Source organism: Seriola lalandi, unplaced genomic scaffold (genome assembly GCF_002814215.2).
Source record: "Seriola lalandi dorsalis isolate HSWRI2012SDOR001 ecotype SW California unplaced genomic scaffold, Sedor1 jcf7180002054861, whole genome shotgun sequence".
In the NCBI taxonomy this organism is placed as follows: domain Eukaryota; kingdom Metazoa; phylum Chordata; class Actinopteri; order Carangiformes; family Carangidae; genus Seriola; species Seriola lalandi.
Genome location: NW_019525414.1, coordinates 309,647 through 332,174, shown reverse-complemented (window position 1 = coordinate 332,174; position 22,528 = coordinate 309,647). Strand labels below are relative to the sequence as shown.

The 22,528-nt window shown below is 40.2% G+C and overlaps 1 protein-coding gene across 13 annotated transcripts in view; it reads right to left on the bottom strand.

Annotated features, from left to right (window-relative positions):
• The window catches only part of cacna1db (calcium channel, voltage-dependent, L type, alpha 1D subunit, b), a 162,119-nt gene that overhangs the window by 32,010 nt on the left and 107,581 nt on the right, over window positions 1–22,528 (bottom strand). For 4 of the 13 annotated variants that reach the window (XM_087179641.1, XM_087179643.1, XM_087179644.1 and 1 more), the window contains 22 exons: window positions 19,483–19,570; window positions 19,243–19,269; window positions 18,508–18,668; window positions 18,068–18,293; window positions 17,338–17,545; window positions 16,484–16,604; window positions 16,175–16,289; window positions 15,956–16,016; window positions 15,730–15,790; window positions 15,210–15,351; window positions 14,852–14,981; window positions 13,735–13,794; window positions 12,137–12,243; window positions 9,426–9,513; window positions 9,148–9,255; window positions 8,899–8,951; window positions 8,670–8,816; window positions 8,140–8,341; window positions 6,110–6,268; window positions 5,666–5,776; window positions 5,175–5,252; window positions 4,404–4,487 (listed from right to left, as the gene is read on the bottom strand). In XM_087179641.1, coding sequence (XP_087035767.1) covers window positions 4,404–4,487; window positions 5,175–5,252; window positions 5,666–5,776; window positions 6,110–6,268; window positions 8,140–8,341; window positions 8,670–8,816; window positions 8,899–8,951; window positions 9,148–9,255; window positions 9,426–9,513; window positions 12,137–12,243; window positions 13,735–13,794; window positions 14,852–14,981; window positions 15,210–15,351; window positions 15,730–15,790; window positions 15,956–16,016; window positions 16,175–16,289; window positions 16,484–16,604; window positions 17,338–17,545; window positions 18,068–18,293; window positions 18,508–18,668; window positions 19,243–19,269; window positions 19,483–19,570 — 2,537 coding nt within the window. Of the gene's footprint in view, window positions 1–4,403; window positions 4,488–5,174; window positions 5,253–5,665; window positions 5,777–6,109; window positions 6,269–8,139; window positions 8,342–8,669; window positions 8,817–8,898; window positions 8,952–9,147; window positions 9,256–9,425; window positions 9,514–12,136; window positions 12,244–13,734; window positions 13,795–13,882; window positions 13,943–14,851; window positions 14,982–15,209; window positions 15,352–15,729; window positions 15,791–15,955; window positions 16,017–16,174; window positions 16,290–16,483; window positions 16,605–17,337; window positions 17,546–18,067; window positions 18,294–18,507; window positions 18,669–19,242; window positions 19,270–19,482; window positions 19,571–22,528 lie in introns of all 13 variants that reach the window. The other 9 variants (XM_087179652.1, XM_087179642.1, XM_087179647.1 and 6 more) reach the window with 9 other exon arrangements.

The window sequence follows — 22,528 nt, the reverse complement described above, 5'->3', positions numbered from 1 at the left end:
AGTAAAAAACACCTTAAAGCACTCGTCTATCGAGAAGAAAAAAAGCATAAATAAATCATCAGGTATCACTGTGAGTTAAGCTATTTAACACTGAATCACACAGCACAAACAAGAACATCATCATCGTGAAGCATAAAATCTGTCATGCCAAGGCTTTACCACATGTTCCCAGCAGTAACACATAAAATGCAAGTGTACAATGGCTGAGGGAAAATGAACTACTGTTCCTTTACAAAACAGTACAGTTCTGGTGAAAAAGTATGATTATAAAAAATTTTAATATAAAAACTGTTTTTTAAATGTTTTACAACACAATGATCTTTAAAAACAGTTTTTTAAAACTCCTTTCATTGTTTTTGTTTCGTTTTGTTTTTAGTATTTCTGTTTTGTTTTGTTTTGTTTTGAGCCAATGATAGTGTAGTGAGGACTTGTGGGGGAGGGTCTCATCTCCCTGTGGACACTCAGTGGAAGGGTTCCCCGCGTGTTTGAGAACTGATGATTGATAACTCTCACCTGTGTTAGAGGGTGGAGAGGGGCGCGCCAAATAAAAGTCGGCATTAAACGGGCGGCGGCGCACGAGGGAACTGAATTGCTTTGTCGCTGTGGCGGGAGGGTGCTGTTCGAAACTTTTAGTGTTGCCGGCAGTGAAGACGGCTAAGTAGGGTATCCGTTCCTGAATTTGGAGGGGAGGCTGGTCGCCTACTTTAAGTAGAGAGGGACCGGGGACTAATAAGTGCCTTTGCCTTTCCTGCCCGGGGCTGTTATCACGGTGCACTTCACACATCCTCCTCACGCCGGTTCAAGCAGATCAATTCCTGTAACTATTGGCTTCATCCCGAGTGTATCTGGGACCGCTTCCTGCTTCCACGGGAGACCATATTCGCTCCCCACGGGGGTTCTTGTCACCAGACCAGGCAGGATAAGCTTAATAATTTTCAGATTTAATGTTTATAGATTGTTGTATTCAGAGCGCTTTCTTTGTTTGTATGCCATGTATTTTAAATAGCTTTTTGTGCCCGGACATCCTGCCAGGGGCTCATGTGGTGACGCCGGGAGTCAAGGGGGGCCCTCTGCCTCCTCCTATTGGCCAAATTGGTTTCGACCGACCTACAGTTTCGAGTGGTCCTTGTTTGCTGTGAACATTCCTGTATGACGTTAAGCTACAGTGTTCCATGAAATTGCAGGGTAGTATTGCTGTGCGTAGAGTTCTTTCCTAGTTGTATTGTATTTTTTGTACCATATGTGCCTCTCTGTGTTAAAGTCCTACTGCCTCTGACACAGGACCAGAACGGATTATCAAAGGTGGTCCCACCTGTATTTGTGTGCTATCTCAGTCTGATTGTGCACTAAAAGATCTCATCCATGGCAAAAATTGGAGAGTCAAAAGGGATAGCTGGTTAGCAATAGGAAGAAATAAAAGGGAAGAGTTGAGACGGATGATTAAATGACAAGTGACCTCTCCCCCGTCAAACAAAAGAAAAAGTTGACGCACCTTTTTGAGTTATGTGATGTTTTTTCTGGACACAAAGTTTGAAGTGGCACAATGCTTCAGTGATTTTTGAGTGGTTGGCTACATTGTTACCTGGCAGATATTTTCACTTAAATTGACTTAACCTCAGCCTCCAGGGAACAGCAGTGAACATGTTCAATGTCCAGAATAAAGTGGAAGCGACTATTAGAAAACTGGAGCTGTGGGTTAAGGGAGTCGGTCAATCAAATTATGACTCGTTTGAAAATAAACCCATTCGCCAGACACAGTGACAAGGCCCTCGCAGCCCTGAGCACTAAAGAGCAAGACAGTCTTGTGGAACTTTCCTGCAACACTGCTAGAAACTAGTTTTCTCAGAAGTACCTGACAAACTTCTGGCTTTATGTTGCTTCTGAGTATCCCAATCTTTCAGACAGAGCTGTGAGATTTCAAATGCCTTTCCTGACAAAATACCCCTGAGACTGACTTTTCTGTGCTTGTGGCACTAAAAACTAAATATAGAAATAAACTGAATATGGAGCCAGATCTTCGACTGAGACTGTAATCCATTGGGCCAGACATCAAGAAATTTGGTGGCCGCTATGCAACATCAGAGTCAACATGTTGTTGGCCTATTGTTGAACTGATCTGCTGCAGCTCTATAAGTAAGAGTGCAATGTTTTAATTTTGTTTTGTTGCTTTACTTATTTAAACATTTTTCTTCTGGTTATGCCTACACACTGAAAAAAAAAAAAGTAATTTTTCATTGATCAGCTGTGGCTATGTGTCGGGGATCGAAGCCCCTGTGTGAGCCAGCAGTGGATGTTGCATATAGCACAAAAGAGCAAACACATACTGGCTTTCTATGTGGGGAGTGGGAGGGAAATCCACTGGAAATGGACTCCTGTTTTGAAAACCATGCCGTCCTCATATTGTTGGCAGGTTGGTTTATAAAAAAGCCACAAGTAAGAGTGCAATGTTTTAATATTTCTTTGCAATAATGGCTGTTGCTTGTATTTACGTTTCGTCTGGCCATGCCGGTGCCGAATTTGCAATGTAGACCTACATTGGTTTTATGTTTGTTTACAGGCCTATCAATCTATTTCTCATTTGTTGGAACAGGTTGGGAAACCCTGCTGTAGACAAAATACTGACATAGCTTATTGCTATTGTTTTTGTTTTATCATTACTATTGTCTTCATACAATTTCCGCAAATACTTTTCACCAAATTATTTTACAATTCATGCTGGATGTACTGTAATTAGATATTTAAGACACTTTCCTATTTTTATTATTATTATTATTATTATTATTATGACCTTTTTAGATATCAAACCTGGTTTGAAATTAACTGGTGCCCTGACTTTTTAAGGTTAAGGCTAAGGTTAATTAAGGTTCAGTGTTTGCTGGGATGCTTTTCTAACTTAAGGAGGTTTGATGTTTTCTAAGTGTTTTCTTGCAAAGGCAGCAAAATTTTCTGAAAATTATATCTAAAGGAAAAGAAGAAAGGAAGATGTTGGTCATTTACATCAAGAAATATGAAAAATAAATACACAGGTGGTTCAGTTGCAGAACCGTACAGCATAGCAGCTAATGGTATATGAAATGTTGACAAGGTATACTGTATTAACCATGTTGCTGTAACTGTCTGTGTGTCCTATTTATTTTGTATGTTAGTATGTATCCTGGAATATGGTCAGTAAAGTGCACAGTGTGATTTTCTTTAAAAATTCACTCAAAACAAATGACTGACAGGACACCTTCACATGAACAAGCCTGCAACAAGCAAGGAGGCTTCACACTGGGACACACAGTGGCCTTGCAGTAGCAGCACAGCAGATTCAAAGAGGTTACAACAAAAATGTTTACATCAAAAATTTAAAATTATAACTGAGCTGCTTTCAAAAACAGCTCCTAATAATATTTTAGATTCTCAAACTGTTGACATTTTATTTTAACTGTCTTTCTTACTGTCTTAATTTAAAAATTAAGCATTATGAGAAACGTAATTCTTTGTTTTCTAAGCTATATATCTGATAAATATAATCCTCTGATTAATATTCAAATACTGCACATCTACTGTATGTTCACAACTTGCAATCTTTGTTAGGACTAGAGGAAGCTAATTACAGCACAACAAACATCGCAACCCGTGAAAGTTTCCAATCACCTTTTCCCTTTTCTTTATTCAGTTAAATAATGATTTCATGTGCAGTTTGTATCATAATAAACTAACAAAGCTGTATTCAAACATTTATTCAAAAACTGCTGTCAAATCACATTAGTTAAGCAATGTCATCATGATTTTAACATATAAAACTGGCTTTCTGCCAGTTGTGAGGAACATTAAAGGGCCGGTGTGTAGGATTTAGGGGTTTCTATTGGGTTTGTATCATAATAAACTAACAAAGCTGTATTCAAACATTTATTCAAAAACTGCTGTCAAATCACATTAGTTAAGCAATGTCATCATGATTTTAACATATAAAACTGGCTTTCTGCCAGTTGTGAGGAACATTAAAGGGCCGGTGTGTAGGATTTAGGGGTTTCTATTGGCAGAAATAGTACATAATATTCATTATTGTGTTTTCCTTAGTGTATAATCACCTGAAACTAAGAGTCATTGTGTTTTTACTTCAAATCTACAAAGGGAGCCCAGAACGGTTAAACCAAACACGAGCTCTAGAGGGGGGCCTTTCACATTCTTAAGTTACCTGATGTTCTCCTACACGTTTGGACAGGGGGGAGTGAGGGAGGGTGTCTCAGTTGGTTGCAATCTATTACTTCACCACTATATGCCATAAATCCTACACACTGGTCCTTACTTTAAGCATGAGAATGTAGTGATTGTGAATGCAGCTCTGATGCTAGAGCAAGGCACCCTTGCTGGGAAAGAGTAAGGCAGGTGTGTATGTGTGATAAATGACTACTTACATTGATCTCAGTGATGGCAATGTCAACCACGCTACCCACAACAATTAAGGCATCAAACGTGTTCCATGCATCAGCAAAATAGTTCTGCAAGCACAGGCAACAAAAACACAGAAAAGAAGAAAGAGAGAGACAACAGAGCAATAAAGAAAAGGAAGAAGAGGTAAGAAAAGCAAAGAAGGAGGAGAACATCAAAACGTTGTGATTTGATATAACAGAGTGAGGTTGAAAGTCAAATCCTTCCTGCCAGTGAGTCTGTGAGTGTATAACTTGTTTGATTTACAAGAATATTCCTTTGGAAACGTAACTAGTCTACATGATAAATTAACCCTCTGTCATTCACTTTCTGTTTCAAAATCATTTTTTTCCTCACGGTTATAGAGGCAGGCTGAAAGAAATGGCCACCACAGACGTAAAACTAAAGCATTTCATAAGATCTAATCGTTATGGAGCAGTGGCTTAATGTTATACACATGTTAACATTTCACACTGTACAGTTGTAGACGCAGGTTGGTCGTAGAAATTTTCTAGCCCATCAGTGCACATACTGTATATATGTGGTGCTGATCAACCATCCACAACAGATTCAGCAGACTTCATGAGCAAAAACTGGATGAGGGCTTGAATAAAGAAAAGTTCAGTTCAACTTCAGTAAATCAAAGACAGGAAGGAAGGAAAGGAGGAAAGATGTAAAGAGAAGAAAGACGAGAGTGGCAGCAGCAGTGGGAGAGCAGGAAGAAGGAATGACAGTTGTACATACTGATGTCTTTCTACCTGGCTGAGTATGATGTCGACTACACTGCCAATCACCACCAGGGCATCGAAGACATTCCAGGCGTCCCCGACATAGCCCTGAATATGGCAGCATGCACAGCCAGCAGGAGGAGGGTGGGGTGGGGTGGGGTGGGGGTACAGGAAAGTATAAGAGGTAGAGAGGTTGCGGTGAAAGGAGTAATGAAGGGTGAAGATAAGGAGAAGATGGCAGAAGCATCACAGCCAGTGGAAGCAGAAGGGAAGGTGACAGGGATAGGAGTGTATGAGGTCTGGGTTCAAAGGGAAAGGCGGGTGCTTTCAAATAAAAATTCAACCATGAATCTTTTTAGGAATAAAAATGTTAAGGGAGATCTAAAGGTAAAAGTCTGAGGAAGAGAATTTAAGGAACCATACGGGGAGTTTTACATATTTATGCCTGTAGCTTGCTTAGATTTTGCAAATACTACAGTAGCTGCACGGGAGGAGAGGAGAGAGGAGGAGCAGATACTTACTCTGGGTTTGAAGGCGATGAGCTTGAGGATCATTTCCACAGTGAAAACTCCAGTGAAGACCATGTTGAGAATGTCCATAGCACAGTTAAACAGATGAGACTGACCATGGTGCTGGACAAGGACAGGCAGACAGACAAACAAAATGATGTAGATCTTTCAAGTGAAAAAATACAATGTTGGTGGTTACATTTTGATGGGTATTGAGAAAAACGACAGCAAATTGTATTCAGATTATGAGGCATGGATGATGACAATTTTAACTGCATGCAGCATAGAGAGAATTCAAACTAAACCACCCTTTACATTCCTAGACATATGAATTAATCATTGTCAGGGTCTGATAATTGGATAAATTTGACACTTATATACCATTAAATGACCAATGTAGATGCACTAACTAGTTTATGTCAATTTCACCCGAAGGACCTAATGGAGAACACTTACCTGTATAGCCAGACACAAGGTGTTGAGGATGATTAGGACAAACATGACGTACTCAAAACCAGTGGAGTTGACCACATACCAGAATTTGTACTGGTAGGGGTTTTTGGGGATGTAGCGCCGCAGAGGTCGAGCTTTAAGAGCGTACTCCACACACTGACGCTGCAGTGGTTGAGAGGGGAGGTGGGGACAAACAGAAACAGACAAACAGACTGATGTACAATTACAACAGATCATTTTATGTAAAAGATGCAGTCACTGTTTGGATGGTACATTAGGTACCACTGTACAATAAGACTACCCTTAAAAATGATTTATAAATGGTTTATAATTAGGTTAGTAGTTTGGTTGTTAACACTATAAATCATAAATAAACAATTATAAGTTAACAAGTTAAAACAGTTTTCATATGTTGATGCAGGCTCACTATTTGGCAAGATCAAGTTAATGCTTACTAGTCATTAATCTAACTAATGAGTTACTACCATTTACAACTGGTAAAAGGAGCCTTGTAGTAACTCATTAATAAATGATGATTTGTTTTACACTTTACAATAAAACTCCCTTTTATCAGTTATAAATGTTTGTAACTACCTGCAATACTAAAGTCCTAAAAAAGATACCAACCAGCAAAAAACATCTGCATTTTAATATCCACTGTGCAGAGCAATCTGATAGCATGAATGCACAAGTGATTGTGAATCAATTTCACCTGCTTTGGTCCAAATGAAAGTGACAACAGGTGCAATGGAGAGGCAAAAGCAAGACAACCCTCCTAAAAGGGAATGGTTTTGCATGTGGTGGCCACAGAGAGTTGCTCTCTCCTGATCCTTCCTGACTGATTCTTCTCTAGTTTTGTGTTTTGCTAGTGGTCTTGTCACTTTCTAGTAGCATGAGGCGGTACCTGCAGCCCAATCAGGTTGCACAGGTAGTCCACGTCCTCCAGTATGGCACATCCATACGAGCGGTCGCAAGAAGGTTTGCTGTGTCTCTGTCAGAAACAGACTCCATGAGGGTGGTATGAGGGCCCGTCATCCTCTAGTGGTACCTGTGCTCACAGCCCAGCACCGTGCAGCTCGATTGGCATTTGCCAGAGAACACCAGAATTGGCAAGTCCGCCATTGGTGTCCCATTCTCTTCACAGATGAGACGCCGGTGAATGTTATGCTGCCTGTAACATCGTCCAGCATGACCAGTTTGGCAGTGGGTCAATGATGGTCTGGGGAGGCATATCCTTGGAAGGTCGCTCAGACCTCCATGTCACAGCCAACGGTACCCTGACTGCTGTTAGGTACCGGGATGAAATCCTCAGAGTGATTAGACCTTACGTTGGTGCAGTGGGCCCTGGGTTCCTCCTGGTGCGGAGTATGTAGCCACTCTCATGTGGTGAGAGTGTGTAGGCACTTCCTGGATGATGAAGGCATTGATGCCATTGACTGGCACTCACGTTCCCCTGACCTAAATCCAATTGAGCAGCTATGGGACGTTATGTAACAGTGCATCCAACGCGGCCAAGTACCGCCACAGACTGTCCAAGAGCTCACTGATGCCCTGATCTAGGTCTGGAAGGAGATCCCCCAGGACACCATCCACCGACTCATCAGGAGCATGCCCAGACGTTGTCAGGAGTGCATACAGGCACACAGAGGCCATACACACTACTGAGTCACATTATGAGTTGCTGTGATTAAATTCACGAAAGTCAGATTAGCCTGTGATTTCAATTCTTCATTTTTATTTTCAGTGTGATTGTGAATCCAGACCTTAATGGGTTGATGATTTTGGTTACCATTGACCGTTGTTTCATAATTTTGTTCTCAACAAATTATACAATGTACATCAGTAGAGATTTTCAACTTGAATAAGTCTTTCATCAGGATCCGATGTGTGATACATACATTATTTCTTCATGTTTTCTGATGGCATATGAATTATGGCATTTCAGTAGGAAGAGACGGTTACTTTTAGTATTCTTATTCAATAGATCACAAAGACACACACATAAATGCACACACACTCTGAGACCCTCCTACCTGGTTCTTGTCCAGTTCGCAGTTCTTGTACTCCTTCTCCCCCTGCTCCTGGAAGGTGACAATGACGAAACCAACAAAGATATTCATCATGAAGAAGGCGATGATGATGATGTAGATGATGAAGAAGATGGAGATCTCGATGCGGTAGTTGTAGATGGGACCCATGTTCTCTCTGTTGGAATCGATGGCTTTATACAACAAGCTGCAGAGACACACAAAAAGTAAAATAATCAACTCCAACCATGCACATTTGGTTTGTTTAATGATAATAAATAAGGCACTTAAAGCCTTATACATCCACAAACACAAATGCTGCAAGAGCACATTCGTACACACAAAATAGTGAAATTAAAGATATATTAGACTTGAAGACAACTGGCTACATCTCTATACTTTTGGTTTTCATTTTCTTTCAGAGATAGATGGACAGTGAAAAATTACCAAACATTAAATAAATCCAGAGTCTCACTGTTATTCTCCACAATGATAAACAAATCTGAGTTATACCTCAGACACAGAGCAGTACTTACGTGGGCCATCCTTCGAAGGTGGAGACGGTAAAGAGAGCCATCATGGCCATGAGGACGTTGTCAAAGTTGAAGTCACTGTTGTACCAGATCCTCTCCCTCACCATGGGCAGTGCTGTGTCCCCGTTGTTGTAGAGAATGTATGCACCCCTGTGAGTTAAAGACAAAATTTTAACCACATATACACTCAAGCACACACATCTGGAAACCTTGAAGAATGAAACACACTCACTTGCACTCCTCTGGGCTGTTCTTTGCGTCATCTGTGCATCGATAAAATTTCCCCTTTATTAAAAAACAAAAGAGAAAGTCAGAGGTTCACATAGTTTAACTTAGTTTAAGGCCTTCTTTTACTTCTATACAACTATTTGGTGTTTTACAGTAGAAGAATCAGTTGATTCGGTGAACCAGTCAGTTAACCATCAGGTGTGACCCCATTCCCCTATATCATTCTTTTGCTCTTTCCATATCTTCACTGTACCTTGAAGAGCTGCACACCGATACAAGCGAACATGAACTGCAGCAGGGTGGTGACAATCATGATGTTACCGATGGTCCTGATGGCCACAAACACACACTGGACCACGTGCTGAAAAGGACACACAGTATCGTAATTTTAAGAGAAATACACACCAGTGCAACACAACCAAAGGTGTATGCATGCACAACTTAACTCAGCGACGCATTCACATGGTAAACCACACACAACACACGAATAGAGATACACCCTGTATCATGTCATATTTTTGTTATTCTGACCTTGAGTCCTTTGGCTCTGTTGATGGCCCTGAGTGGGCGGAGGACTCTCAAAACACGCAGAATCTTGACCACGGAGATAGCAGAGGACCTATGGAAAAACCAAGACACACCATTGGATTCAGCATCGAATAAAAAGCTAATGCAGTTTTATAGTGTGAGAATTATTTGGTGTTGTGTATCTGGTAAGTTTCTTTTGTCATCTAGCCTTATACATACAGGTTTTATACTGAAACACAGCGCCAATGGTAAACATGATAAGTGCTCATCACAGCACATGCTGAGGTTCAGTTATTGGAAATTTTTTCTACACAGTGACTGTCAGGAATCCCTTACTCATGGCAATGAAACTATAGAGCATATTTCCGTTATATAAAACATTAAACTACTTCTTTATAACCTGCTACCAGCAGAGCAAAGATCAATGTTTATATATTATCACAAAAATCAAAATAATGTACACAAAAGAAGAACTCCTGCCTTTAAAGTTTACCAGATATGGAGTTAAACATCCCATACCGGCTGAGCTGAAGAAGCTGTACTGTGGATGCAGAGCCGGGGCTAAACTAAAGGCTAGGAGATGGAGATATAAGCCTTTTCTACAATCGATCCTCATGGGAAATGTCAACTCCCTGGCTAACAAGTGTGATGAACTGGAGGCACTTGTGAACAACCAGCAAGCATTTTGTGAGTGTAGTCTCATGTGTTTCAAGGAGACCTGATTAAACGACAACACTCCTGACCGTTGTGTGGATTTAACCATTCACTGCAGTACAAGTGGACAAAGGTGCCAGAGCAAGTGGGAAGAATAAAGGTGGAGGACTGGTTCTGCTTGTGAACAATAGATAGTGCAACCCCGGTCAGATCACAGTGAAGGAGAAGATCTGCTGCCGGGATATTGAACTGTTGGCAGTTGGTCTTAGACCGTACTATGTACCAAGGGAGTTCTAACACATTGTCGCCATTGTTGTTTACATTCAACCACGAGCAGAGCCTGCAGTCACGTGTGATGTCATTCACAAGAGTGTTGAGTCTACAGTTGAGAGTACAGACCCAGAACCATGATGCATTCATCGGGGGATTTTAACCACACAGATTGGAATGTCCTGTTGGAGTCACAGGCAAATGAAAAAAGCAAGGACCTTGACCTTGATAGAATGGTTGAATGTACCACTGACTTCATTAACTTCTGTATGGACACTATAATACCACCAAGGACTGTACACTGCTTTCCAAACGACAAACCCTGGATCACCAGTAACATCAAGACCCTCCTCAACCAGAAAAAGGAGGCTTTCAGGGATGGAGACAGGGAGAAGCCATCACATCACACATCATGAAGACCCTGGAGAGGCTGCTACTCCACCTTCTGAGGCCACAGGTTTAACATGCACTAGACCCCCTAAAATTCGCCTACAAAGAACATATTGGAGTGGATGATGCCATCCTTTACATGCTCCACTGGGCCCATTCTTACTTGGATGAGCCAGGTACTTAAATGAGATTATGTTCTTTGATTTCTCAAGTGCATTTAACACCATCCAACCCCCAATTTTTAATGACAAGCTGGAAGGGATGGGGGTGGATCCCTGCTTCACATCCTAGATTGTGGATTACTTGACAAGACAGGTCAGGCTGGGTAACTGTGTCTCAGGGACAGTGATAAGCAGCACTGGGGCTCCACAGGGGACTGTTCTGGCTCCGTTCCTGTTCACCCTGTATACGGTGGACTTTGAATACAACTCTGAGTCCTGCCACATTCAGAAGTACTCGGCTGACACAGCTATTGTGGCACGTATCAGGAATGGGCAGGAAGAGGAGTACAGGGATCTGATGATGGCCTGACAAGAACTGCCTCCTTCTGAACACCTCCAAGACCAAGGTAATGGTCATGGACTTTCAGAGGTCTAGGCGCACCCTTCAGCCAGTCAACATTCGAGGGAAAGACATTGAGGTGGTGCACACTTATAAATACCTAGATGTGCACCTGGACAGTAAACTGGACTGGTCCCTGAACATGGATGCCATCTACGTGAAAGGGGCAGAGTCAGCTCTTTTTCCTCAGGAAGCTCAGGTCCTTTGACGTCTGCAGTGAAATGCTGCACATATTTTATCAGTCAGTGGTGGCCAGTGTACTCTTTTATGCTGCAGTCTGCTGGGGCAGCAGCATGTCCAACATGAACACAAAGAGACTGGACAAGCTGGTAAAAAAGGCTGGGTCTGTGCTTGGCAGGAGTCTGGACTCACTTACGACTGTTGTGGAGAGATGCATGCAATGTAAGATGGAGGCCATCTTGGACAACACCAACCATCCTCTCCACAACATTCTGGCAGGACAGTGAAGCAGCTACAGCAGCAAACGTCTCATCTCCCTGCGCTGCAGAACAGAGATGTTCAGGAGATCCTTTGTTCCCACTGCCATCAGGCTATACAACACTTCAGCCAAAGGAAGTGGACTAATCTAATTATTATTGTTTATTTATTATCAACAATGAGCTAATGGGCACATGAATTTCCCCTAGGTGATAAGTATTTATCTATCTATCTATCTATCTATCTATCTATCTATCTATCTATCTATCTATCTATCTACTTCTTTATAACCTGCTACCAGCAGAGCAAAGACCAATGTTTATATATTATCACAAAAATCAAACACAGCTACTCAATGGTACATACAGACAAGACATAAAAAAAACCTGAATGATACGTACTGAATGCCGAAGGACACCAGAGACACACCAACGACTAGCAGGTCTAATAGGTTGAAGTAGTTTCTACAGAACGCCCCTTTATGAAGGAACGCTCCAAATGCTGTCATCTGGAAAGATGGACAGAGGAGACACAGAGTCAGGACTGAAATAGACAGACCTGCCTACAAACATGTATATTCATATATGGGCACAACTTAAAGTGAGGCTGAGATGGGATTTAAATTATAATAACTGTTTAGATGATCTGTTACTAAAATCATATAACGGTATTAATTCTTATAAGGGCATTCTGTGTGTACCAAAACTGTAGTTTCATAATTTATTCTTGGATATCCTCTTACATTAACATTAAGTTTGCATTTCAAACACGAGTGTTCATGACAACAGTTCACAATGTAATTTGATTTGCAGTCGCACACTTGACGGTCCTGCACTGAAATGAAGCAATAATGTTGTGATACTTTGAGCAGGCACCCTTTCAGTATCTCAACAGAATGTTATTATTCTAATGTTATGTAAGCTACTAAAGTAAGTAATATTTGTACTATGTTTGGTTCAATGTTTTAAAAAATTCAAAACAAAATCTAAATGGACAAGGTAAGACTGAATTCACACTCACAAATGCTACATCAAAAACACTTTGAAAGGCTTTTAATACTGCGTTAGACTAGACACACACACACACGCACACGCACACGCACACACACACACACACACACACACACACACACACACGCACACATAAACAGATTTTAAACAATGCAAAATCTTCAGACAAGGCAAGTCGAAAGCCACTACATCTCATTTGAGATTAAGCTAGGAACTAACTCACTCACTCACTCACTCACTAAAAACACTTCCCATGAAACAGAGATTATAGTCTTCTACTGATGGAATTTTTGTCTTTAACCATAACACATGAGATTTACTTTGTGCAGGCATGCAGCGAGCAAAGGGGTAAGGCAGAGGATTGAATTTTAACAGTAAGAATAATAAAATTGTTCCTGATGTTTGTGGATTTCTTCAAGCACATTTTTGGAAGTGCATTACCCGAAACACATTTAAATATAAGAAAAGGGTCACGTCTGTCTACAGTCAGGCAGTGGGATATTAAGATTGATTTTAGTTCAAGTTCATCTCTCCACAGCTCAGAATATTTAAAACTTAACAAATTGTATTATTTTATTTAAATAAAAAATATTAGTTGTTCACAATTTGGTAATCTCAATGTTTTTAAAAAGATTAAAATTTTCAAAAAATTATAATAGTTGGGAAAAGTTTCCAAAATGCCACCAGGAAGTTGAGAAAAAAAAGAACTGCAATATTCAGGAACAGCTAAACAAGTAGTTTTACTATGGAGAGCCACTGGGCCATAAGATGGTCTCAGATGAAGAGGGGGAAGTGGGCTGTGATGGAAAACTGACTGACAGACCAAAAAAATCTGACAAAAACATATGAGCTCCACATTAACAGATTGATCGCCATGACAACTTTGATCAAAAATTATAGAGACAAAAATGAGGGGAGGGAAAATATGTGCAGCAAGCTTGGAAGTGGTGGGTTGTTGCTGAGGCAGCACAACAGTTTTTATGGTTTACCTTAATAAGGATCTCAAATGTAAACATACTAGTGAAGACATAGTCTGCATAGCCTAGGATCTGAGGAGGCAATCAGAGTGACATAAGCACGCAGGGTTACTGAAGCTCTACCCAGCACAGCACAGCACAGCACGCAGAGGAAATTTACCTTCAACAGGATCTCAACAGTAAAGATTGCGGTGAAAGCATAGTCAAAATAACCAAGTATCTGCAAGAGGCAATGCACAAGTTCAAGTCATTTCAGGATAACAGGATAACACATCAAATACTTTTAGCAGTAGATGCAGTGAAAGTCAGACACAGATGAAACATACAGTAGTATATCAAAGCTGTACTAGGTCAGATTTGAATGTAAAATAGTGTAAACTCACACACCAGCCCTGCTTTCAAACATTGAGCAGAGTTGTTTGTGAACAGCAGTGGCAGGAGCAAAGAATGAAAAATTTATATGGGAAAACTTTAATTCACAGAATGCTAGACCAACCAAAGTTACATTTTGTGCCTAGAGTAGGATTTTTCTGTAGCAGTGGAGGGAGCCGCACCAAGCCATGTGTTTTTCCACTGCACTGCAAAGCATTGTGAGGATGTTTACCCTTGATGGTGTGTTTGAAGTGTGCTATTCACAAACCACAGTAAGAGTCTGTCACCTGCAGCCCTTTTCAGTTCACTGTGTGTGTTTCTATTCCTCCCTGCAATATTTAAAATTCTACTGACCAAAGAGTGGATCAGCTGAATATGTCCGTATCTGGCTGATTAGAACTGTTTTTATGGAAGAATAATAATAAGCTCCACTAACTGAGTGACAAACGAGCATTGCATTCCCTATAAAGTCCATACACAGCTCCAACATGACTGAAAGAGATCAGTAAACTGTAAAATGTCCAAAAGGACAAACAGGAAAACATGAGTGAAACTAAACCAAACCAAAAAGACTGAGAAACTATGAACATACTGAAAGCTGAACACACAGAGATTTAACTACCAGGTTTCCCTCTAATCTCTAACACAGACACACACAAGTTCATTGGCTGAGGACACAGCTAGGAGGGAGGAGGAGACATCTGGTCACCCTAGTGTAGACGTGTAAAGACCACAGTTCCAGTGGTTGTTTACATACAATATTGCGAGCAGAGAAGTTGCGTATGGGGTCCTCCGCAGCCAGAGAGACAGAGCTGAGCATGATGAAGACCAGGATGAGGTTGGTAAAGATCTGATGGTTGATCAGCTTATGGCAGAATACACGAAACCTAGAGGGAAAGCAGAAAAGAGGGTGATATGGAAACAGAAAGAAAAAGTGAGCAGTCAGTATGTACAGTGAGTTGACAGCAAATCTGGGGTAGTGACACAGCTTGCAAATTTTCTGCTAATCTGCTATAATTGGTTTTAGAGGTTTTTATTTTCTGTCATACTGAACAGGTTGACTGAAATATTGTTGTGCCTTGGTATCGATCCTACCAAACCTGCACAAGACTCACGGATTAGTGCTGCTGAAGATGAAGAAGGCGCTGCCCTCCGGGATTGGCGGAGTCTTTTCTTTGATGCTGAGTTCAGACAGCCTCTGGGGGCGGGGCCCAGAGGGGACTTCTGGGAGGTCATCATTATCGTCATCTTCACACACTAAACATAAAGAGTTATTTGTCTTGTTTGTGTTTATATAACTGATGCTTATGACTTTTAAATACTGCTCTTACAGTTTTTCTGAATTACAAAAACACTAAATTCCATTGTCTGAGCCAAACCCTCAGTGGCCTGAACCCATTTATTGAATCAATCACTCTTTTGGTAAAACTATAAACAATTTTCACCTCGTTAGACACAAGTTGCAAAACTCTAAACACATTTTCACTCACTAAAACACAGATTTTTCTCATTGTTCAAACTTATAGTTGAATACAGAACAAAAAAACTGGTTGTGGTGGCAATGGATGCATTGCGGACCCTAGTTTGAGCACTGCTCAGTTAAAGCTCCTCTTTCTAAAAATGAATGACTTTTACCTGGGGAGTCGATGGCAGGATACAACTCTTTGTGTTCCTGTAGCAAGGCCTTTGCTGGCACCTACACACAGGGATCAGGTTTAAAAGTACTGGGATGAAAGCTAAATCAATGGTGCACTTTCAGACAGGCGGTCACAGTTCGACAATGTATACATACAATTCACATAAAATCATACAAATTGCATGAAGAGATTATGAAGAAAACTAGAGCTACTCTGTCTTTTACCTTGGTCTCACCATCCTTGGATTCTGTTATTTCAACTCTCCTCTTTTCTGTGCTTGTATCCCTGTGTGGGACAGATAAAAGAAAACAAGTAACTAACAAGGTAGAGGGTGACTTTTTTCTGCCATAGGAAAGTGCTTGTGACAAATGTGTATGACAAACAATTAAACAGAAAATATGAACAAAAATTTATGTGAAATATTGAGGTGTCGTCAGCTGTACTTGGCACTGTTCTTCCTCTTCTTTGCCTCTTCTTCCTCTTTCTGTGCTGTGTTGAGGCTCTCTGCATCTGCCAGGTTGTCAACAGCAATAGCCAAGAAGACATTTAGCAGGATGTCTGGTCATGTGACTTCAGGAAAAAACACTGACCAACATGATGAAATCTAATCTCGTAAGTGGCTCAATATCAAAACAAACGTTTGATAATGATTTTCAATGATATTGCATGAGCACGTGTGTGTGTGTGTGTGTGTGTGTGTGTGTGTGTGTGTGTGCGTGTGTGTGTGCGTGTGTGTGTGGCCAGTAGGATACAATTTCCACAGATGAAAAGGATGATGAAGTAAATGCAGACCACCATTCCGGAGGAGGAGGGACCACCATATGCCATGATACCATCGTACATCACTGTATTCCAGTCTTCTCCTGTCAAGATCTGGCAAATATCAGATACGGTCACTTTAATCATTCATCCTAAGACTGACTTGAAATGAATATTTAACACAATATGACAATTTACAACATTAAGAGTGGAATTAAAAGATGTTAGATTGATGAGCTCATATAAGGGACTTTTTGAAATTATGTGTTTTTATTGTCATTGCACAAATTAGCAGTGAGAAAAATACAACAGGTATGGTGCTGTGTGTTCATGTTGTGATGCTGTGCACCATCCACACAATAATATGATTTCCTGAAGAAGCGTCTCTGTGATTGCCACAGCTTCTTCAGAGCAATGAGACTCTGTGACTGGCTGAAAGTGTATTTTTTTAATCTGCCCTTTTGCGCCTCTGTACCTACATGAACCAAAATAGTGGGTGTGCTTGGCGACACGCACATAGTCCATGCACCCATGACCTACGGCCCAATAATTTCTTGGTGAGATGGCGAGATATCTGACTTTAAAACCTCCCTGCATACACTGTTCAGTAAACACATTTAGAGTTAGCAGATATATTTTCATGATAAAGTCTTTAATGAAATACTAGAAGATTTGAAAATAGAGTAGATTTCATTTTGACAATGCCAAAATGTCATAATTTTCCCAAAACTGTAATACTGTGATTGTTATCACAGTGTATGTTGAGTTATTTCAAACTTTCTTTGTGATCGGATGTTATACATCCTGCAAATCTTATCTGAATGTTCTGAATAAGACAAATATTCACCTGGAACACAGTGAGCAGGGCCTGAGGGAAGTTATCAAACGTGCTCCTCTTGGTCACAGTCTCATCAAAGTTGAACTTGCCCCCAAACAGCTGCATGCCAAGCAGGGAGAAAATAATGATGAAGAGGAAGAGCAGCAGCAACAGGGAGGCGATAGACTTCATGGAGTTGAGCAGAGAGGCCACCAGGTTACTAAGAGATGCCCAATGACTGGAGAAGAAAAAAATATAAAAAAAGTTAACAGAAGAACAGACATACAGAATGCTCAACAAATCCAGAAAGAAAAAAGGTAAAAACTCACATTATAAACAGGACTAAAACTTCTGTAGTTGTTGTTTTTTGAAAATGATTTATGCTCCTTTAATATGACAACAGCAGATCACAACAGTAATGAGATGTAAGCTGTAATTATATGAACTGGACCCTGTCACCTCCAAAGCTACGGCACAGTCTGGCTGCAAACTTAACTGTCAATGAGTTTACACATATTTAATGTTGTTTATTGCACAGGTTTGGATAGTATTGAAAAGTGAAAATTGAATGTTTTTTCCATTTTTATTCAAAAGAAACAAAAATAGAGGAAGAGATATTTTTATGGCCTGCACTTTATTGTAATACCCTCCTGAATTGTGTAATAAATATTTTACTCAAAAGAAAAAAAAGAATAAGGCCTGACGCATTTAGGTCATCTCTGTTGCATCCAGATAATACACACACAACTCATTTACTCACCGTGTAACTTTGAAGATCCTAAGGAGGCGTACACAGCGGAAAACAGAAATACCCAAAGGAGACATGATGGCCAGCTCCACCAGGATGGTCTCTACGATGCCGCCACACACCACGAAACAGTCAAAGCGGTTAAACAGGGACACAAAGTAGGCCTGCAGTCCCAAACTGTACATCTTCACCAGCATCTCCATGGTGAACATTGCAAGGAGAACTTTGTTGGCTACGTCTGAAGAGGAGAGGAGAGGAGAGGAGAGGAGAGGAGAGGAGAGGAGAGGAGAGGAGAGGAGAGCGCTTTAGAAACAAACTGTTCATAATATTATCAAACATCTCATATTTGAACAAACTATGACCTGACCTAAATCAGCTGATAGTTAGGTCATAGTTAAAGGTAAATTGTAATTTGACAATCACACAGAGCACAACAGAACAAAGAACGTTACCCTGCACTTCAGTCAGCCAGTCTGGCTGGTTGTAGTGCTCAGAGGCGATGGTGAGAGTGTTGAGGAACACCAAGACAATGACCAGCCAGTAAAACGTCACTGATTTTACAGCTGCACGACACTTCCTCCGGCAAAACCGGTTCCACCGCCGCCACTGACGACTGACAGAAAAACAATTCCACTTTAGGATGGATGGTCAAGATATGTACAGCCATGTTCAGAAGAGTTTAGCTCCAAAATGAGACATAATAAGCCCAAACTAAATAAATAAATAAATATTTCCTTTAGATGTAGTGGAAAATTTATTGAATTTAAAATGTTTTGGAATTAACTCTTCTGACTCCAGTTATATATATTTTTATTATAAAGTTTTATTTCTTACATACGGCATTTAACGGGGGGAAATAGAATGATAGAACAACATCACAACATGAATCAACAACTAATTAGACAAAAATGGATAACAAAGAAAACTGAAGGTACATTTTAGGTACAAAGAGAAAAAAAACACAATGATGGGAGTGTGGTGAGACCAGGATAAAGTAACTGGTTAGTCAGAAATAAAATATGGCACGCAGCGGATTAACCACGAAAAAATAAAATGGACATAAACACAGATGAAAACATTAGGGAGCAATTAAAATATGAGTCATAAATCAGCTATGCAAGCTCAGCTGAATCAAATAAATGTATGGAGAACACATCTACCATGCAGTGCCATGCCAAGGTACTGACCTGCACTTTGATTTAGTAATTTTTTGACTGTGGAGAATAAAACATGAAGCAACTTTTAATAAAGGGCAACAACATGTGTAATGTTGCACTCTGTGTTTGAGTTACATATTTGATTTGTACAAACCTTGTGTCTTTTGACTCATTTATCAGATGAACCCCTTTCTACAGTATCCTTAGCTCATTATAATTTGACTGAGAGGATCAACCATCCGACTGTTGTGTGTAATGTGTCACACTCACCACAGCGGTCCACAGCAGGGTGATTTATCTTCCTCTCCATTGTGATTCTCTGTGTTCACCGACTCTGTCTCACTAGTGGGCATGCTCGCTATGGTATCACCCACACACGCATGTGCGTGCGCACGCACACACACACACACACACACACACACACACACACACACACACACACACACCAAAAAAGTAAGTTAACAAACAAGTGGACAAACTTTGTACCTGAAGGAAACACATTTCACATTGTTCCAGTCACATGATGATAGATTGTCCAATTGACACACATGCATATTTGGTTTGGCTTGGTTCAAGGGTGATGAAATATGTTTTAAGTTAAATGTTTTTTTGCTTGTTTTTAATTGAGAGCACTGCCAGAACTCTCTAATTTATGTAAAATAAAACATTTGACTCAAAGTTCTACAAGAAAGACTCAACTGCAAAATCAACAAAACCAGTTCTTGTGAGACATCACTCCACAATAAACTCATATCTTTAGATCTTAGCTATTGAAGCTATTGATTGTAAGTATGATGTCTCCAATTTGATCCTTTCTGTTTGTCATCTGGCTTATAGGCCAAGCCAAACCACCATAAAAGAAAAACATAAACTAAAAATGTGAAAAATTCAGGTGTCAGGTAAAAAAGTTTAACAGAAATGAAAAGCAAACTCTAGCCAGATTTTTAATTCCAAAAATATTTTGGTTCTCAAAGACAGAGACTGACAATGTCCAATGCAACTGGATCTTGGATCTTCAGTTGCAGAACAGCTGTGAAACCAGCCGTTCTGTTTTGTGAACACTGCATAATGATGAATTTTGATGTTTCTGCATAAATCAAGTCATGGTGCTGCCAAACCTGAGTCAAATTAGATTTTGCACATAATTCATCTTTTTTTTTTTAAAACCAATAATCAAATTGAAACCTATCAGAATACAAATATTGTTACTCAGATTAAATAGTTTAATTGTAACCAGTATCCAGTGATTGTCAAATCTTTTCAGGACTGATAAATATTTGATCAAATTATTTGGTCAAGGTCTGTGTGCTGCAATAGGTTTTATTTACATAGTGACAAGGTAACAACATAAAGTATATTGGAAATCATATATACTGTACATGCATAATAAATGTCTTTGTAAGTGGCAAATGAAAGGAATTCAAAATGATGATGAGTGGATGGGGGATCTGAACAACAAACACTGTGACAGTTCTGTTTAATTTCCACCCATGATACAGTAAATTAAAATATAACATAAATATCATACTGACCATGACTTTCTGTTGTAAGTGTTTATACTTACTAAAACATGCATTGGTTTACAAAACAACTCGTTTTATGCTGTATTTTTAAACTCTCTGAAGGTGCTACATGTATCATTAATATGATAAACATTGAATAATGTTCAAGATTAATGGCAATCTCTCTTATGTGGTTGGTATTATGATTAATAGTGTTATTCTTTCCAAAACCAAAAGCAACATATCCCATAAACTCAGTCGCTTCCTCTTACAAAGAAGATGCTGCTCAGTAATATCCTCCTAAGGTGACATTTGCCTCGAGGAGAATTTTTCCTTTTGCGTTCATCTGTTCTACAGGACAAAGTGTCGATTTATTTCACTATAGAGTCAGGCTTTGTTTTATTGGTAGTAGTGCAATGCAATGAAATGATTTTCTTGTAGTGAGGATGGTAAGGATCAGATCACTTTAACAAGGGGCATGCAAATACAAAAGCACAAACAAAAGCATAAGCAAAGCACATGCATGCAGAGACACGTTCCGGGACAAAGATGAACTGTACTCATGTGCACACTTCCAGACACTCGCACACACTCAAACACATTTACCCTGTGTCTCTGTGGACTGAGTGAACCAGCCAAACTTTCCTTTCTTCTTCTCAGTGAGGTCAGCCAATGTGACCCCTTGGTGTTACCAACATGCAGTTCATACAGCCAGACAGCAGAGGAAGCAGTGAGTCAGTACAGGGCAGAACAAAAGAAAGGAATGTACAACAAGAGACAGCTTCAATACAACCCATACAACTGAAACAGCTACCATTTCCAGAAGATACTAAACAAGTGTATAGGGCATACAGTAATAACGTCTTTCTCTAACTGGCTATCTACATTGTCCTACTTCAATAAAACTCATTTGTCATATTTGCTTCTAGCTGGCAAGTAACAGGAAATAGAAAGAGGCTTTGAGACGTTACAGTAAGGGAACTAGTTTTTAAGGATTCACAGTAATTTTTTGCACAAAGTAAATCAGTCACTTAATAAAAAGAGGGTGATGAACTTAACTTTCACCTGCTAAAAACGGTAGTAGTATGTAAAAGACAACCGTTTTTGATAATATATGTAACCCACATGGGTACTAAACCCATTTATGTAATTTAGGAGAGTTTACCATGCCCACCACATGGTGGCGCACCAGCCCTGTATTCTTTGTCATAGCCACACAGCATGCGCGGTCGTTCTGAGATACCCGAGACACTGACCGACAGCGCCGCTCGTTGAGCGAGCTGACGAGCCGCGTAGTGTATTGATGAATCTCTTGTTTATTAGGAGAGAGCCTTGTGAGTTATTGAGAGAGAGGAGCTGCTTCAACCTTGTATGCCCTCTGTTGGACTCCGGTAAGCATGGCTGCTACATGCTAAGAGGCTAGGCCTCGTTGTTTGCTTGTTATGTGAAAATGCCTTTCATTGAGATACTTTTATTAAACCAATCAAAGTTTTAGGAATGTGTCCTAATGTTTGAACCCACCGTGGTATTCTCTGTATCATTGTTAACCGTGAAAACCGACTTTGAAAAGATCGCTAACTAAGTTAGCACGAAGCTAACGCTAGCCGCGAGTGACGCTAGCGCTATGTTAGCTCAGGTATTACCTGTATTATGTAACGTGAGTACTAACGGTCTAGCTGGGTAAGCTAACGTGTTGCTACTGAAATTTACGAGAGAAATAGAGACAGCACATAATGCATAATTGTGTTGATATGGTGCCAGGTTGTGATGAATATTGTTTTCTGATTCTGAGATTCTTCTCTGAGATGCACATA